This window comes from Panicum virgatum, chromosome 7K (assembly GCF_016808335.1).
Source record: "Panicum virgatum strain AP13 chromosome 7K, P.virgatum_v5, whole genome shotgun sequence".
Taxonomy (NCBI): domain Eukaryota; kingdom Viridiplantae; phylum Streptophyta; class Magnoliopsida; order Poales; family Poaceae; genus Panicum; species Panicum virgatum.
In genome coordinates, this window is record NC_053142.1 from 51,561,473 (window position 1) to 51,581,075 (window position 19,603).

Consider the following 19,603-nt stretch of genomic DNA (forward strand, 5'->3'; position numbering starts at 1 on the left):
TTGACTTCATCCCTAAAATCAGACATATAACTAAACAATAGATGGGTTGGCTCCGTTCTCAAAATAAAATAGGAGCCAACCCAACCCACTGATCCCGCGTCCAAACACACGGCAAGATGATTAGATGAAACACGGCGGAAAACCAAGCCAGAGTCAAATCCCCGGGAGACCAACCAACCCTCCGCACCGCCACGAACACGCCCAAATCGGAGAGCCAAACCCTTCCCATCCCCGCTGCTTCCCACCGAAACCCTAGCCTCGCTTCCGGAATGCCCCAGTAGCACCGATCGGCGCCTCACCGCCATGGATCCGGGCGGCGGGGGCGCGATGCTCCTGGAGGACTTCGGGCAGCGCGTGGACCTCACGCGCCGCATCCGCGAGGTGCTCGCCAACTACCCGGAGGGCACCACCGTGCTGCGGGAGCTCATCCAGAACGCCGACGACGCCGGCGCCGCGCGCGTCCGCCTCTGCCTCGACCGCCGATCGCACGGCACGGAGTCGCTGCTAGCCCCCGCGCTCGCGCAGTGGCAGGGCCCCGCGCTGCTTGCTTACAACGACGCCGTGTTCACCGACGAGGACTTCGCCAGCATCTCCCGCATCGGGGACAGCAGGAAGGTCGCGCAGACATGGAAGACGGGGCGCTTCGGGTACGCCTCTCTGTCTCATTATCATGTGCGAGCTTGCTTGGAGTTGGAACTTGCAGTGCCGAGCTTCCCAACTGGTGAAATTGCACTGTCGCATGTTTAGTTGTTGCGGTCTTACCTACATAGGGTGTTGCTTTTGTGTTATGGCGCGATGACCACTACAATGTGTCAGGCTGTCAGCTATTTCGAGGGTGGTGGACCAATGGGAACTGATTAGGAAATGCATCAGTATTCTGTGTAAGGAGAAAGCGGGATACAGTGACTAATGAGCGAATATTTTGAATTTTATTTACCGCCTTGTTCTGTGACTCCATTTTTATTTCCATCCTTCACATTTGTGTTGCAATGTGCCTTTTTCTCTGAAGCACAACGGCTTATAATGTTTTATTAAATGATGATGTCCATGCTTTATTAGAGTAATTATGTTAGAATTGAGCCGTATAGCTTCTCACTTTTTATTATATTATTGGAAGGCTTCTGAAGCACAAAACACAATTATATTTCTGCAGGGTTGGTTTTAACTCAGTTTACCACTTGACTGACTTGCCATCATTTGTGAGTGGCAAGTATGTTGTCCTATTCGACCCCCAGGGTGCTTATCTTCCAAATGTGTCGGCAGCAAATCCTGGAAAGCGCATAGACTATGTCAGTTCATCAGCAATTATGATGTACAATGATCAGCTCTCACCCTACTGTGCGTTTGGCTGCGACATGAAAGCATCATTTCAGGGAACTTTGTTTCGTTTTCCTTTGAGAAGTACTGAGCAAGCATCTTCAAGCCGGTTATCAAGACAATCATACACAGAGGATGATATTTTATCTCTTTTTGCTCAACTGTACCATGAAGCTGTATATAATTTGCTTTTCCTTAAAAATGTCCTGTCACTTGAGATGTATGTATGGGAATCTGGTATGACTGAGCCAAAAATAGTGTACTCTTGCTCTTTAGGATCAAAAGATGAAAATCTGTCCTGGCATCGCCAAGCCCTCATCAGATTCTCTGGCAGTATTGCTGAATCTTCTAAGCGTAAGGTGGATTCATTCTCGATGGGTTTCATATCAGAGGCATTCTTGGGCAAGGAGTTTGAGAAAAAGAGCTCTACCTATTTTATTGTTCAGGGAATGGCACCTGCATTAAGTAAAATCGGTACTTTTGCAACTGCAGCTGCCGAGGAGTATGATCTTCACTTACTGCCATGGGCTTCTGTTGCTGCTTGCATCTCAGAAGCAGGGCTCGAGGTAATACCCAAATCATTTTCATTTTGCATTTCCAGTATTGGCTTAGGTTGCCAGGTTGTTTATTCCCCCATGTATTTTTTTGGGATTGGCCTGTCCTGTAGTCTGTATCCTGAATGTTCTTTTCCCTCCTAATGCAAACCGCACAAGCTCTTGCATATTCTCTGGGAAGTCAGTTAACATACCCATGACTTTTCTCAATCAGTACAATTCTCTCTTTCTTTCGGTATGCTTTTTTTTTTTTTTGCTATTGGCTCATGACTGTAGGAAGCATTATTAATGCATGTAATCATGCAACTATCTCTGTGGTTTTTAGTTAACTGAATTAAATATGTTGTCGTAAGGTGTCAACTTCATTTACTTTCATTGAACATCTCACTTATGGAAATTGGCAAGAAGGGTATGTGATAGGCCCAAGCTGTGGAGTTCATAGGTACAATTTCATTTAAGGATCAAGACTCATGTGGTGTTTTGTATTTTTAGTTTTGCTATATGCAATTTGTGGCGACAGCTGGGCACTTGTCCGTTGTTGTCTACTGTTGGTTCTATAAAAAATTTCACACCTAGACTGTTGGTTAATTTTACAGGATACTGTTCTCAGACAGGGGCATGCATTCTGTTTTCTTCCTTTGCCAGTAAGGACAGGGTTATCCGTGCACGTCAATGGTTATTTTGAAGTTTCATCCAACCGACGTGACATTTGGTATGGTGCTGACATGGACAGGGGTGGTAAGCTTCGCTCTGACTGGAACAGGCTACTGTTAGAAGATGTTGTAGCTCCACTGTTCAGGAAACTGCTGCTGGAATTGCGAATACTTTTAGACCCCACAATATCATATTATTCGCTGTGGCCAACTGGTTTATACGAAGAGCCCTGGAGTATCCTTGTGGAACAGATATACAAGGTCATTTACACCTCTCCAGTGTTGCACACAGAGATTGAAGGCGGGACCTGGATATCTCCAGCTGACGCTTTGCTGCATGATGAGAGATTCTCAGGATGCAATAGTCTAAATGAGGCTCTTGTGTTGATAGGCATGCCTATTGTTCGCCTACCTAAGGCAATCATCGACATGTTTTCAAAATTTTATACGCAGTCTATGCTCAAAATAATAAGTCCTGCTATAGTGAGGAATTTCCTCAAGAATTATGGAAAACTTGCTACGCTAGGAAAATCTCATAAGTTAGTATTATTGGAATATTGCCTCACTGATGTTAACAGCGCTGATATTGGTAAATGCATGAATGGCCTCCCACTGATTCCACTAGCAAATATGCAGTATGGGATATTTTCTGACAGTTCCCAAGAGGACTATTATTATGTGTGTGATAACATAGAATATGAGCTTCTCTCTGAAGTTGGTGATAGAATAGTTGACAGAAGCATTCCTACTGTACTACTAAACAAGCTGTATCAGATAGCCAGTGGTTCTCAGGCCAACATTAAGCTTATCGATGGCCCAATCTTTCGTCAGCTCTTACCCAGAATATTTCCTCCAGGATGGAAGGGTAGAGATCAAGTTCCCTGGAATCCAGGATTGGATGGGTCATTGCCTTCAGCAGCCTGGTTTAAACTTTTTTGGCAATATATAGGTGAACGCTCTTATGACCTTTATTTGTTTAGTGATTGGCCTATACTGCCATCTACTTCTGGTCACCTTCACAGGGCACATACAGGCTCAAAGTTAATCAAAACAGAATCACTGTCTAGTTTGATGAATGAACTCCTGGGAAAGTTAGGTTGCAAGATACTGGATACCAAATATCTTAGTGAGCATAAGCAGTTATCATATTATGTGTATGACAGCGATGCAACTGGAGTTATTCAGTCAATCTTCGGGGTTGTATCGTTGGAGGGTGTCGATTTGCAATCTCTGTTTCAACGCATTACCCCTGGTGAAAGAAATGAACTATACCAGTTTCTTATGGATCCAAAATGGTATTTAGGAGTCTGCCTTTCTGACGTAAGCATAAGTAATTGCAAAAGGCTGCCAATCTTCAGGAAATTCGATGGAAGTTCTCCCAGTTCTTATGGCTTCTCAGATTTATACAGTTCAATAAAGTACCTGCCACCTCTTGGCGTTCCTAATCACTTACTCAATGCTGACTTTATCTTCTCTATCTGCCCAAGTGATGAAGACATCATAATGAGATACTATGGTGTTGAGCGCATGCCAAAGTCAAACTTCTACCAGAGGTATGTTCTGAATAGGTTAGACAAGCTGCAAACAGATTTGCGTGATTCAGTTCTATTAACCATCTTACAAGATCTGCCTCAGCTGTCCTTGGAGGATCCAATGTTCAAGGAAGCCTTGAAAGTCCTTAGATTTGTTCCCACTGTCAGTGGGACCTTAAAAAGTCCACAATCTCTTTATGATCCCCGGGTGGAAGAACTCTATGTTCTTCTCCAGGAATCAGATTGCTTTCCGCATGGTTTATTTCAGAATCCAGATGTTCTTGATATGCTACTTTGCTTGGGGCTTCGAACTTCTGTTTCTACTGATACCATAATACAAAGTGCTCGTCAAATTGACTCACTTGTGAACATAGATCAGCAGAAGGCTCATTCAAGGGGTAAGGTCCTTCTTTCATATCTTGAAGTTCATGCTCACAAATGGTATGTAAATAAGCTATCTGATGGTCGAAAGAAGGTAAACATGCTAGCTAAAGTTACTACTGCGCTCAGGCCTCGTGATAAATCGTGGGAATCTGATCTTGAAAAGTTTTGGAGTGATCTGAGAATGATTTGTTGGTGTCCTGTGTTGGTTTCTGCTCCAAGTCCAGCTTTGCCATGGCCTTCAGTATCATCAATGGTAGCTCCACCTAAGCAAGTAAGACTGCAGGAAGATATGTGGATTGTTTCTGCTAGCTCACGTATTCTTGATGGTGAATGCACTTCCTCAGCCCTGTCATTCAGCTTAGGCTGGTTGTCTCCTCCATCAGGAAGCATTATTGCAGCTCAACTGCTTGAATTAGGCAAGAACAATGAAATTGTGACTGATCAAGTCCTTCGGCAAGAATTAGCTTTGGTGATGCCTAAGATTTATTCTCTATTGACAAGCTTGATTGGTTCTGATGAAATGGATATTGTGAAAGTCGTTCTAGAGGGCTGCAGATGGATTTGGGTGGGGGATGGATTTGCGAAAGCGGATGAAGTTGTTTTAAGTGGCCACCTTCACCTGGCACCGTACATCCGTGTTGTTCCGATTGATTTGGCAGTGTTCAAGGACTTGTTCTTAGAGCTTGGCATAAAGGAGCACCTGCACCCTGTGGATTATGCTAGTATTCTCAGCAGAATGGCCATAAGGAAAGCTTCGGCTTCACTTGAAGCTGAAGAACTAAGAACAGCTATCTTAGTTGTGCAGTATCTAGCTGAGTTCCGGTTTCAGGACCAGCAAACACAAATTTATTTACCTGATTCTTCATCTAGGCTCTGTCTATCTTCTGAACTTGTATTTAATGATGCTCCTTGGCTGCTTGATTTTGGTCATGACATCTCTGGGACTGCATCAAGCATGTCTTTAAGCTCGAAAAAGTATGTTCATAATTTTGTCCATGGGAACATTTCTAATGATGTGGCAGAAAGGCTTGGTGTCCGCTCTCTTCGCCGCCTCTTACTTGCTGAAAGTTCTGATTCGATGAATTTGAGTTTGTCAGGGGTTGCTGAGGCTTTTGGACAGCATGAAGACTTGACTACACGACTCAAACACATTGTTGAGATGTATGCAGATGGCCCTGGAATTCTCTTTGAGTTGGTACAGAACGCAGAAGATGCTAAGGCTTCTGAGGTTGTGTTTTTGTTGGATAAGACTCAGTATGGTACTTCATCCATTCTTTCACCTGAAATGGCTGAATGGCAAGGGCCTGCTCTCTACTGCTTTAATGATTCAGTTTTTAGCCCACAGGACCTTTATGCCATCTCACGAATAGGTCAAGATAGCAAACTTGAGAAACCTTTTGCAATTGGAAGGTTTGGTCTTGGCTTCAATTGTGTGTATCACTTCACTGACATTCCTGGATTTGTTTCCGGCGAGAATATTGTCATGTTTGATCCACATGCCTGTTACTTGCCAGGAATATCTCCATCTCATCCAGGTTTAAGGATAAAGTTTGTAGGAAGAAGGATCTTGGATCAGTTCCCTGATCAGTTCACCCCATTCTTACACTTTGGTTGCAATTTGCAAGAGCCATTTCCAGGTACACTCTTCCGGTTCCCTCTTAGGAATGAGACTGCTGCTTCAAGAAGTCAAATAAAGCGAGAGCAATATGCACCGCAAGATGTGGAAATGCTTTTCTCGTCATTCTCTGAAGTTGTATCTGAGGCTCTACTTTTTCTCCGCAATGTTAAAAAGGTAACTCTGTATGTCAAGGAGAACAACAGTCAGGAGATGCAGCTTGTTCATTGTGTTTCGAAGCATAATAGTTCTCAGATGGCTAAAGAACCTCATGCACTTAATACAATGCTTGCATTTATACACGGAAACCAACCATCTGGAATGGATAGGAATCAATTTTTCAGTAAGTTGAACAGGACTAAAGACAGTGATTTGCCCTGGAGTTGTCAGAATGTTGCAATTCTTGAGCAAAACCCTTCTGCGCACTGGATGCATTCATGGATTTTAGCTGAGTGTATAGGAGGGGGTCATGCTAGAAAGTTGTCAACTGCCTCTGGTAGTAAATCTCACTTCTTTGTTCCATGGGCATCTGTTGCTGCATATCTGCATTCAGTGAGTGTAGATGATACAAAAGAACTATCTTCTGTAGCTGAAGTCAACCATGACAATTCAGTTTCCACAAACTCAGATCTTGGATCTTCCCAGGTCAGGAAAAATTTTGAGGGTCGGGCCTTTTGCTTTCTTCCTCTACCAATCAACACTTGCGTACCGGTGCATGTAAATGCTTATTTTGAACTATCTTCAAATCGAAGGGATATCTGGATTGGAAATGACATGGCCGGGGGAGGAAGAGTACGATCAGAATGGAATCTAGCGCTGCTTGAAGATGTTGTTGCTCCTGCTTATGGCCACCTGCTCGCAGCTATTGCAGAAGAGCTTGGTCCCTCTGATCTTTTTCTGTCATTTTGGCCCAGTGCTGTAGGTGTGGAGCCATGGTCTTCAATGATTAGGAAGCTTTATGTATCTATTGCAGAACTTGGACTTCATGTTTTGCATACAAAAGCCCGAGGTGGCCACTGGGTGTCAACAAGGCAAGCTATTTTTCCAGATTTCAGTTTTCCGAAGGCGATGGAGTTGGCAGAAGTTCTCACTCAGGCCGGTTTGCCTGTGGTGTCTGTATCCAAGGCAATTATTGACAGCTTCATTAGTGCATGTCCATCAATTCATCTACTAAATCCTCATTTGTTGAGGAACTTGTTGATCCGACGGAAGCGTGGCTTCAGAAGCAGAGAAGAGGCTATACTTGTTCTAGAGTACTGCTTGAGTGATATGGAAGATCCTTCCTTTTATGATAAATTGCAAGGCTTGTCTATTCTTCCTGTGGCAAATGGATCATTCACAACATTCAACAAGCGAGGAGAGGGCGAGAGAGTATTCTTCACTTCACAAATAGAATTTGACCTTCTTAAGGATTCCATACCACATCTTGTTATTGACAACTCTTTACCAGATGGTGCTCTGAAGAAGTTGTATGACATAGCTTATTCTGCACGCATGAACTTGTATTTATTCACATGTAATTTTCTCCTTGAACTGTTGCCTAGGATCTTGCCACCCGAATGGCAACATGCTAAGCAGTTATCTTGGTTTCCAGAGCAACAAGGTCAGCCAAGTGTGCAATGGATGATGTCACTCTGGAGTTTTCTGAGGCATTCATGTGAAGATATTTCAATTTTTGCAAAGTGGCCTATACTACCTCTTGTAGATGGCAAGGTTGTGCAACTTGGGAATGCTTCAAATGTAGTAAGAGATGATGGATGGAGCGAGAATATGTATTCATTGCTTCAGAAACTGGGATGTTTCTTTCTGCGTTCTGATATGCAGATAGAACATCCCCAGTTAGCAAATTTTGTTCAGGAATCCACTGCAGCTGGTGTTTTGAATGCTATGCAGTCTGTAGCTTCTAATCTCCAGGATATTAAGGAATTGTTTATGGGTATTTCATTGGCAGAAGCACATGAACTTCGCAGTTTTCTTTTCCAATCGAAGTGGTTTTCTGGAAATCAGATCACCTCCTCCCATATGAGTACAATCAGGAACCTCCCTATATTCGAATCTTATAAATCTAGGGAGCTTGTTAATTTGACAAATCCTAGAAAATGGCTTAAACCAGAAGGGGTTCATGAAGATTTATTGAGTGCAAGTTTTATAAGAACTGAATCGGCAAAGGAGAGGTCAATTTTGGTATCATACTTTGATATCAAGGAACCTCAAAAGGTTGACTTTTACAAGGACCATGTTCTTCCTCGAATGTCAGAGTTTGTATCTCAGCCAGCTGTTGTTTCAGCAGTTATTTGTGATGTGAAACTGTTGATAGATAATGATAATTCAGCGAGAGCTGCATTATGTGAGACCCCTTTTGTCTTGGCAGGCAATGGAGAGTGGGTCCAGCCCTCCAGGTCAGTCTCCCTTCTTCACTCCTCCCTTCCCTCATATTTCTCTCTGACTTCGATATTTGACAATGTGTATTATTTAGTACAAGAAGTAATATTTGGTTTCTCTTCAGGCTTTATGATCCCCGTGTGCCTGAGTTACAGAAGTTGCTGAACAAAGAAACCTTCTTTCCTTCAGAAAAGTTCATGATGAATGATATTATTGAATTATTGGCTAGTTTTGGACTAAAAAGAAATTTTGGCTTTAGTACTTTGCTTGACATGGCGAGATCAGTTTCCTTGTCGCAAGATTCAGGACAAGAGGATGCATTTGCGTCTGGGCAAAAAGTACTTACCTATCTCAACGTTCTTGAATCCAAGACTTCAAACATGGAGGACAGTAAAACTTCCCTCAAGGATGAGAATCTAGAAGCATCTGAAATCAGTGAAATTTTGGAAGAAGAAACTGATGGGGATGGGTGTGACCTGAGTGACCAAACTAGTGCATCTTTGTTCTTGAATTTTGACCATGATATGCCAGAAGATTTGTTTTGGTCAGAGCTGAAAAATATTTCATGGTGTCCAGTCCATGTTGCACCATTGCTTAAAGGACTTCCATGGTTTTTATCTGAAGATAGTGTAGCACCTCCAGTCATCACAAGGCCAAAATCGCAGATGTGGCTTGTTTCATCAAAAATGCGAATTCTTAGTGCTGATTCCTGTTCCATGTATCTGCAAAGAAAACTTGGCTGGTGTGACCCACCAAATGTGAACATTTTATCCTCCCAGTTAGTTGAGCTCTCCAAGTCTTACGATGAGCTCAAGATGTCTTCTGCAGACGCAGACATTGATGCTATTCTGCAACAGGAAGTTCAAATAATCTACTCAAAATTGCAAGATATCCTTGGCACTACCAATGCCATCATTCTAAAAGAGTATATGGATGGATTTCCATGGGTTTATATAGGGGATAGGTTTGTAACACCACAGGCACTTGCTTTTGATTCACCTGTAAAATATCATCCTTATCTTTACACAGTTCCATCCGAACTGTCAGAGTTTAAAAAGCTACTATTAGAGTTGGGTGTGAGGCAGACATTTGATGCAATGGATTATCTGAATGTGCTTCGCCGTTTACAAGGAGATGTGAGAGGAGAGCCGCTATCTACAGAACAACTGAGTTTTGTTCATTGTGTATTGGAGGCATTTGTTGACTGTTACCCTGACAGTCAGGCACCAGATATGTTACTGAACTCATTGGTGATTCCAGATTCATTTGGGGTTTTGGCACCTGCTAGAAACCTTGTATATAATGACGCACCCTGGATGAATGCTGATTCTACTTTAAAGAATTTCGTGCATCTTAGCATTGGCAATGATCTAGCTAATAGGCTTGGTGTACGATCTCTTCGCGGATCATCATTGTTGGACGATGAGTTGATGAGGAATTTGCCATGCATAGAATATGCTAAAATAAGTGAATTATTGGCTTTATATGGCGAGAGTGACTTTCTTTTGTTTGACCTTATCGAGCTAGCAGACTATTGCAATGCAAAGAAAGTGCATCTGATCTATGATAAAAGAGAACATCCCAAGCAGTCCTTGCTGCAGCAGAGTCTAGGTATGGTTGAAACTGTCTCTAGTCAATTATGTCTCTTGTATTTTTATTTTCAATAATTCAGGCTGTCTATTTATGTTTATATATGTACTTAATCTAATTACTGCTATTCAAGTTCACATAAAGATTTAAACCTTTTACCATGTGCTTTTTTGGTGAAAAAAATTACTTATAGGTGACCTCCAAGGTTCTTCATTGACAGTGGTCTTTGAAGGAACCATGATGAACCGAGAAGAAGTTTGTAGCCTCCAACTTCCTCCTCCCTGGAAATTGAGGGGAAACATGCTTAACTATGGCTTGGGACTTCTTAGCAGTTACTTTGTGTGCGATACATTGACTATTCTTTCTGGTGGCTATTTTTACATCTTTGATCCCTTGGGCTTGACTGGTGGTGCTACTTCCACTGCTACCTCATCAGCTAGATACTTCTCTTTGTTAGGTGCGAAACTTGATCACTCAATTTATTCATATATTTTTTCTGCGGTGCACCCTTAATATAACATGTAGATTCTGTAAAAGCATATCCTCTCAAGTAATGTTTTGGCATTGATATCTTTGTTCTGGATGGATTCGATAAAATGCTATTGGCTTTCAGGAAATGATTTGGTCGAGAGGTTTCATGATCAGTTCCTCCCAATGCGTGTTACACAGGATGCTTCATTATCTACTGCAAACTCCACAATTATTCGAATGCCTTTATCATCAAAATGCTTGAAAGAACTTGAAGCAGGTTCCAATAGAGTAAAACAGATTTTTGATCGATTTACACAGAATCCATCCAGTACTCTGCTGTTCCTGAGATCAATCATTCAGGTACGGATTATTTGTGACAGGCTGTCAGCCTGTTGCCGTAAGCATGACTTGTTCAAGATTTCCTCTTCAAGGGGTAACCTCGTTTGGTTTTGGTTTCTAGTTTCTACACTCATTATTGGTTACTTTACTGGAACTTCATTCTGAAACCACATTATAATGTAATTAAATTAGAATAGGGCACTTTTGTTTATGATGAGGTTTGTGTATGCTTTATACTGAGTAAGCACCTTCAACCTTCAGACAAACATGTCTATCCCTTCCATTGTTGCAGCACTGAAAGCTTTTGTTGCCTTCCAAAGCTTTAGTACTATCTGGATAATGCAGAGTAGACTGCTTAGCTGAAATTTGCCTTTCAATTCTTTTATTGAAAGATGTTGGGTATCAATGAACATATTTAAACTTGGAAATTGGATTTGTAATATTGCAAGCATGCTGTACCGCTTCAATATTTTAGTGTTTTTTTTGTGTAAAGTAATGCATTGCTAGGTGTTCAGATATCTAAACTTGATATTTGATACTTCAAATTTTAAGATAGCCATACATACGTTAGAGATGTCTTAGCTGTTCAGAAATAGTGGTAAGGAAGCTTTATTGGATGATTTTGAAACATGCCAATGAAAACCTCAGGTTAGACCTTCTGATGTCAATGTGCTGCCAATGTAATTCAAACAGGTATCTTTGTCAACATGGGAGGACGGATCCTCTCAGCCAACCCTAAACTATTCTGTACTTGTTGATCCATCAGTTGCTTCTTTGAGGAATCCATTTTCGGAAAAGAAATGGAGGAAGTTCCAAATATCCAGAATATTTTCAAGTACAAGTGCAGCTATCAAGATGCAAGCTATAGATGTGCATGTGATTGAAAGTGGCTGCAATTATATTGACAAGTGGTTTGTTTCTCTCTCCCTTGGATCTGGTCAAACACGAAACATGGCTCTGGACAGGTATCTTTGATTTATTTCTGTTTCAGGCGGTGTCTTGCCTTATCTACTTTTGAACCCCACTTGCCATATCTACTTTCAACATTGTCCAAGAAACTTCAATGACTGATTCTAAAGTTCTGTGCTGATTGAAGGGTCTTTGATTTGTTTCTGTTTCAGGCGGTATCTTGCCTATAGCCTAACCCCTGTTGCTGGAGTAGCAGCGCACATAGCTCGAAATGGAGTATCGACCAATATTCATCCATCCAGCTGTATATTATCTCCCTTACCGCTATCTGGATTTTTAAGCATGCCAGTTACAACTCTGGGTCATTTCATTGTGAGGCATAGTGGTGGGCGCTACATTTTTGGCAGCACACATGTTGCATCTCTGCCGGAACTTAAATTGGACAGAGACAGATTGGTTGAGGCATGGAATAAAGAACTCATGCTATGCGTGCGCGACTCATATGTTGAGATGGTCCTTGAATTTCAAAAGCTTAAGAAGGATCCTCTATCTTCTACTATTGAACTAAGGTCTGCAGAGTCCATGAGTGCTATATTACAAACATACGGTGATAGGGTGTACTCTTTTTGGCCAAGGTCGAAGCAGTATCCAACTTCATGCACTGGACATGGTTCTACTGTAATCAATTCAGATTCACCTAGAGCATCCAAAGCAGATTGGCAATCCTTAATAGAGCAAGTGATAAGACCTTTCTATCTACGATTAGCTGATCTTCCAGTTTGGCAACTTTACCGTGGAAATCTTGTTAAAGTGGATGAGGGTATGTTCTTATCCCACTCAGGAAATGGAGATAATGATAACCTCCCATCAGCTAGTGTTTGTAGTTTTATTAAAGAGCACTATCCTGTTTTTTCTGTACCATGGGAGTTGGTTAGCGAAATTCAGGCAGTTGGAGTTACCATAAGAGAGATCAGGCCTAAAATGGTTCGAGATCTACTAAAAGCTTCTTCATCAATTTTACTTCGATCCATTGAAACATATATAGATGTTCTTGAATATTGCTTCTCAGATATGGATCCTTACCGCTTCTCAGATCTTCGTATACCTGATGAATCACCAGTTAACAGCCAACATGTTGGAACAATGCATTCTTCCAGCTCACATTCTATGCCATCTTCGAGCAGCTCACTGTCTTATAATTCAAGTACTCAGTTGCCAGGTACCTCTGGAGGTGATGCGCTGGAAATTATGACATACTTTGGAAAAGCCCTATATGACTTTGGCAGGGGGGTTGTTGAGGATATCAGCAAAACCAGTGGCCCAGCATCCCACAGATCTCAAGCCACTGAAAATAATGTGTTATCATCTATCATTGCTGAGCTCAAAGGTGTTCCATTTCCAACATCGAGAAAGTGTCTAACGAGGCTGGGAGTTTCTGAACTCTGGATAGCCAATGAGGAGCAGCAGCTACTGATGAGCCCCTTGCTGGATCACTTTATCCACTATAAATGTCTGGAAAAGCCCTTCTTGGCGCTGCTACTATCCACTCAGGTAATCCATGGGCCGCTGAAGTTGAGGAGTTTTTCTCCTCAGTTATTAGCAGGTTATTTGAAGAACATACTTGATGAGCATTGGGTACAATTTGCACTAAAGAACAAGTCCTCGTGGATTCCTTGGGGTAATAATGCTGAATCATCAACTGCTTGGCCAACACCAAAATGGATTAGAAACTTCTGGACAATATTTAGTTCCTTGAATGGTGACCTTTCTCTTTTGTCTGATTGGCCCTTAATTCCTGCTTATTTGGACAAGCCGGTTCTCTGTCGTGTAAAGGATTGCCATCTAATATTTGTGCCACCAACAAATACAGTTACTGGGCCTGTTGATGATGTATCTGGACATCTGGACATATCAGATCCAGCCAGAGATGATGCAAGAGAAGCGGAACAGAAGAATGCACTTGATACTACATTTGAGTTAATGAACTCAAATTTTCCATGGCTACCAGCGCTGCTTAACCAGTTGAAGGTACCAATTTTTGATTCCTCTTTCCCAGAGTGTGGTGCAATATGCAATTTGTTTCCTTCAAATAGTCGGACTCTTGGACAGACAATTGTTTCTAAGTTGGTTGCAGCAAAAAATGGTGCCCATTTACCTTCGCCACTTAGTCTATCAAGTGGAGACTGCGATAGACTATTTGAATTATTTGTTTCGGAGTTCAGATTAGCAAGCAACCACTTGTATCAGAGAGAAGAATTGGATGTCTTGAGAACACTTCCAATCTATAAGACAGTTACAGGAACATACACCAGTCTGTTAGGATCTGATCATTGCATTCTTTCTCCTAGCGCATTTTTTCACCCCAGTGATGACCGATGCCTTTCTTGCTCATCTGATGCAACCTTGTTTCTTCAGGCTTTGGGGGTTGAACAACTAAGTGATCATGAAATATTGGTGAATTTTTCACTGCCTGGATTTGGAAATAAAACAGCTCAAGAGCAGGATGACATTTTGACCTACTTGTATGCTAACTGGAAAGATCTACAGCTGAACTCTGCTGTAATAGAAACTTTAAAGGATACAAACTTTGTGGCCAATGCAAATGAATTTTGTAAAGAGTTTTTCAAACCAAAGGAATTACTTGACCCTTCAGATGCTTTGCTTACTTCAGTATTCTCTGGGGAGAGAAATAAGTTCCCTGCTGAAAGGTTCATGTCAGATGTTTGGCTTGGTATACTCAGAAAAGCAGGCCTTCGAACATCCACAGAGGCTGATATGATAGTACAGTGTGCAACAAAAATAGAAACCATGGGGCATGATGTCATGTCATCTTTAGAGGATCCTGATGACTTTGTTGCAGACTTCTCAGACAGCAAAAATGAAATTCCTTTTGAGATATGGTCTTTGGCAGAATCAGTTGTAAATGTGATTTTGGCAAATTTTGCTACTTTGTATGACAGTTCTTTTTGTGAAAAGATTGGAAAAATTGCATTTGTGCCTGCTGAAAAAGGTTTTCCAAGTATTGGTGGTAAGAGAGGTGGTAGAAGGGCACTTGCCTCATATAACGAAGCTATCTTATCAAAAGACTGGCCATTAGCATGGAGTTCTGCGCCAATTCTTACCAAGCAAACAGTTGTCCCTCCTGAATATTCATGGGGAGCATTTCGGCTTAGGAGCCCTCCTTCCTTCAGTACAGTTTTTAGGCACTTGCAGGTGAGTATCACACAATACCTTGAATATGTCATTTCAAAATGATTTGTTCCTTAACTTTCTGAAATGGAACAGATTGTTGGGAGAGGCAATGGTGAGGACACACTAGCACACTGGCCAACTTCTTCAGGAATAATGACGGTGGAAGATGCCTTTCAGCAGATCTTGCAATACTTGGATAAAATATGGGGAACAATATCTTTCACAGGTAGCACAAAATCTGGTGTGCTTGTATGCCTATGTTATTTACAGCTTTAGTTCTGGCCTTTCAACTGTCTTTATTTTAATTGTTAGAAGTAAAATTAGTTGTTTCTTTAACTGGGATGCACTTGTTGCTATTCTTGCACTTCGTTGTTCTGAAATATAATGAAATACTAATGCTATACTCTCCTTGAACTAAATATAAGTAGCTAACATTGTTCTTCAATTCAACCTTTCGGAGTACTAACATGCTAGAAATCAATATATCGCTGTGGTCCTTAATGTATTGAGAGCTATGCAATTCAAAATGGTATGCGATAATATTTCATTGAACTAAGGCAAGCATTCTATGTGGGCTGTTGGATGGACTAAATTCAATATGGGCTTGAGGGTCATATTTATGAGTGCTTCTACCTCCTAAGCCAAAACTCTTTATACAGAAATAGAGGAACTAAGTGGTAACCACCGCAAAAAGTTAACTATCAGATTATGCAACAGCACATTGATTCTAGTTTGTACAAAGATATCCATAAAAAATAAAGAGGAGTCTGTGTTGCTTTGGGAGAGTATATCTGTCAGTACTCATAACCAAGTGTTTCTTTGCCTTCTATTTTCAGAAAAAAAAGAATTGGAGAAACTGGCATTTATACCAGTTGCAAACGGTACTCGCTTAGTTCCGGTGAAATCGCTTTTTGCTCGTTTGACAATTAACATGTCACCTTTTGCTTTTGAGCTTCCAAGTCGATATCTTCCATTTGTCTCCCTTCTTAGAGAAATTGGGATGCAGGACAGCCTTACAGACTCTTATGCCAGAGAACTTCTTTTGGATATCCAAAAGGCATGTGGATACCAGCGATTGAACCCAAATGAACTCCGTGCAGTGATGGAAATCTTGGACTTCATGTGTTCTGGAATCAATCAAAATACCACAGATCGATCAGATGGGATTATTGATTCAGTAATACCAGATGATGGCTGCAGGCTGGTCACTGCTTCATCATGTGTATATGTTGACCCATATGGTTCTCATTTACTGAGTAACATAAATACATCAAGGCTAAGATTTTCTCATCCAGATCTTCCTCAGAATATTTGCAAGGCCTTGGGCATAAAAAGGCTCTCGGATGTCATTGTCGAGGTATACAAAAATGAAATCTGATTTTTTTTTTCAGGGTCTTTTCCATTCAATTAATTTGGTAGATGTAATTAACTTTTTTTCTTGAGCAAAGTGATTTTGTAACTAATTTGGTGGATGTAAATTTAACTAAATTTTTTGAGCAAAGTAGATTAATTATTTCTACTAAAACAACTTAATTTTGCATTTACTGTCAGGAACTTGATGAAAAAGAAGGAATTAAGCCGGTCAATAGCATTCACTCAGTTACTCTAGACAGAATAAAAGAGAAGCTGCAAAGTAAATCCTTGCAAGATGCATTAAGAATTGTGATGATCAGCATAGCCAATCATTTCCCTGCATTTGAAGCTCTCACTTTGGTCCAGATCGAATGTATACTAGAGGACATATCAAAGAATCTGCAGTTGGTTCAATGCCTCCATACTCGCTTTCTCTTACTTCCCAGTCTACACGATGTTACAAAAACTGTTCAGCATCCTTCCATTCCTGAATGGTCAAGCAATGGAATGCACCGAAGCATTTGTTTCATCAACAAGTCTACGGATTGTATCCTAGTTGCAGAGCCCCCTAGTTTTTTGAAAGTATATGATGTTATTGCAATTGTAGTTAGCCACAGATTGGGGGCACCAGTAATCTTGCCAATTGCTTCATTGTTTGCATGCCCAGATGGCTCAGAGAAAGAAGTCCTTAAAATACTTAATCTGGGCACTGACATTAGAGTTTCAAAACGTGAAGGGAGGTACGATGCTTCCCTTGGAGCAGAGTTGTTATCACAAGATGCTCGTCAGGTGCAATTCCTTCCTCTAAGACCATTCTATACTGGCGAAATTGTGGCATGGAAGACAGGAAAAGAGGGGGAAAAGCTCAGGTATGGTAGGGTCCCTGAAGATGTAAGACCCTCAGCTGGCCAGGCACTTTATAGGTTTCCAGTGGAGACAGCTCCTGGGGAGACTCGCATGCTGCTTTCAAGTCAGGTTTACTCATTTAAAAGTGTTTCAATGGCTGATCTCTCATCCGCACCGTTCCAAGTGGATGGTGATAGAGTGGCACAAGGTGGGCTGGAGGACCTCTTGTTGATCAACACTAGCACTGAAGTCGCCGAGGACTTGGTTGGTTTCCAAGTGCATCTTCTACTAGCTCAAGATGGATTCTTAATTTTGCCCTAATTCTTGTAGTTTTACTATTTGCAGGCTCATGGGCTTGAATATGGCAAAGTTTCTTCCACTGAGCTGGTACAAGCAGTCCATGATATGCTTTCAGCTGCAGGAGTAAGGATGGATGCTGAGAAGGAAACACTGATGCAGGCTACTCTTTCCTTGCAAGATCAGCTTAAAGAATCTCAAGTTGCTCTCTTGGTGGAGCAGGTTTGTTTACTTTGATACCTTTACCTGTTATCTTTAATTCATTGTTTTGTTTCTGTAGTATCTTGAATGTTGGTCATTTCTACACAATGATGCGTGCAGTGTCTTACAATCTGCACCCATTATGTAATGACAGTCAATGTGAGACGAGTTTCACTGTTGAACTACTTATACTGGAGCTAGGTGCGAAAATGGTTTCAATATTGGCCATGCCAAATTTAGATCCATCTTTTTCTACAAAAATGAGTAGGAATTTCCAATTGGAACATTTCTTGTATTCAGAAATGAATCTGTATATCAGTTTAGATACGAATATAACTCTATATAAGTTAAATATATACTCCCTGTATTTCCAGAAATGATGTTACTCTAGAACCTTGCACTACAACCTAGACGTGTCAGCAAATGACCTATTATCCATATTGAACAGTGGAAGGATCCATAATTCACTCTCACATGCATAGTGCCTTTTGTGTGCATTAGGCACCCATGTATGGGTGCTGATAAATACAAGTTTGCCAGGGCCAACTTTGCTGCACAACTAATTGACATTGGTGATATAACTTTGTTGGCTAAGTAAAGTTCAATTACTGATGGCATGCAGTTGTATTCATTGGAACAAGTTGTAAATTCACCTCAAGTTAGATGACATTATGTACATAACAACAGAGGGAGTATTGGACTGTTGAATTTGAATACGATGTGGATAGTACATCTTTTATTAAAAGATACAATGTCACATCTATGAATTTGAATATGATGTAAACAGTACATCTTTTATTGTTAGAGCAAAGAGTTGAAAGATATAATGTCACATCTACATTTTCTGTCAAACACCTACACGGATTTGAATAGCAAGGAAAACACTGCTTGGGCCATGGGGGAAGTCCTTACCCCTTACCATATTTGTCCTAATCGAATTTAGGTATTGAATAATTTATATCCATTTTCCGTCAACTTAAGCAGTAGGATATTGCTGTCCTTTAGACTCCAGCCTGTGCCATTGATGGGTCCAATTTTTTAGAAGTAAGATGCATAATGAATTGACCAGGATTTAAATTGAAATGTGAAACTATTGTCCACACACTTAGTAGAATTTATTGTGTAGTTCTATTATTTTGACATTTAAGGAAATTTCCATCCTTCATAGTTTGCATTGCACTGCACTTATAAGCTGCTGTGAGGCTACGGACTGTCTTATATTGAAAGAAACTCTAGCATCATTCATAAGCTACCTGATCAATTTTATTTTACGTTTGTTTGTCTATGCATATTTTTTACACTGAACGTTGTTTAAACTATATTTGCAGGAGAAGGCCGAGGCTGCCATTAGAGAAGCTGATGTTGCCAAGGCGGCTTGGTCATGCCGTATCTGCCTGAATGCTGAAGTCAACATGACTATAGTACCATGCGGCCATGTCCTATGTAACCGATGCTCTAGTTCGGTTTCACGATGCCCATTTTGCCGGACGCAGGTGTCTAGAATGATGAAAATATTCAGGCCATGAAAAATACCCAAGGCCATTTGATCTGTCTTTAGTGTGGATGTTATGTTATACGGATTACGATATTGGGCTTCCTGGTGGTGGTGGTTCTTCGCCAAAAAAAAAAATGCATATCATTCTCCGTGATGTGCTAAAATGGCACGGTTGCGGTGGCCCTTCGGTAGCAGTGTAAATATTAGTTAGTTTGTACAGTCAAAATACATTGTAGTGTACAGATTATTTTACAAAATCATTGGCCAATTAAAGGCTTCAATCCTTGCTCTCATACGTTATCAGAAGCTGGTTTCTTCATGCTCACAATCTTCTAGAGCAAGTGCGCTGTGGACTTGTGCCTGGAATAGACGTTCCTCTGGTATGAACGATCAGGCTAAACTGATGGATATAGAGGCTGGGTTAATTCTTTATTAAAAAAAATGCTAAACCGACCACTCCTGGAAGGATCGAT

The 19,603-nt window shown here is 41.1% G+C and overlaps 1 protein-coding gene across 3 annotated transcripts; it reads left to right on the forward strand.

Moving 5' to 3' along the window:
* The first annotated feature begins 132 nt into the window (after nucleotides 1–132).
* LOC120642100 (sacsin-like) lies at nucleotides 133–19,423 on the forward strand. 3 transcript variants are annotated; one of them, XM_039918503.1, is made up of 13 exons: nucleotides 133–647; nucleotides 1,154–1,883; nucleotides 2,468–8,454; nucleotides 8,562–10,048; nucleotides 10,221–10,484; nucleotides 10,641–10,858; nucleotides 11,531–11,802; nucleotides 11,959–14,959; nucleotides 15,032–15,164; nucleotides 15,775–16,295; nucleotides 16,490–17,401; nucleotides 17,483–17,656; nucleotides 18,964–19,423. In XM_039918503.1, the coding sequence occupies exons 1-13, from the start codon at nucleotides 304–306 to the stop codon at nucleotides 19,159–19,161; spliced, it is 14,241 nt and encodes a 4,746-aa protein (XP_039774437.1). In that variant the 5' UTR covers nucleotides 133–303; the 3' UTR covers nucleotides 19,162–19,423. The 3 variants fall into 3 exon arrangements, with proteins under 3 accessions (XP_039774437.1, XP_039774438.1, XP_039774436.1); XM_039918502.1 differs by having other exon boundaries at nucleotides 145–647; nucleotides 17,468–17,656; XM_039918504.1 differs by lacking the exons at nucleotides 16,490–17,401; nucleotides 17,483–17,656; nucleotides 18,964–19,423 and adding an exon at nucleotides 15,251–15,252 and having other exon boundaries at nucleotides 140–647; nucleotides 15,775–16,206.
* Nucleotides 19,424–19,603: the final 180 nt, after the last annotated feature.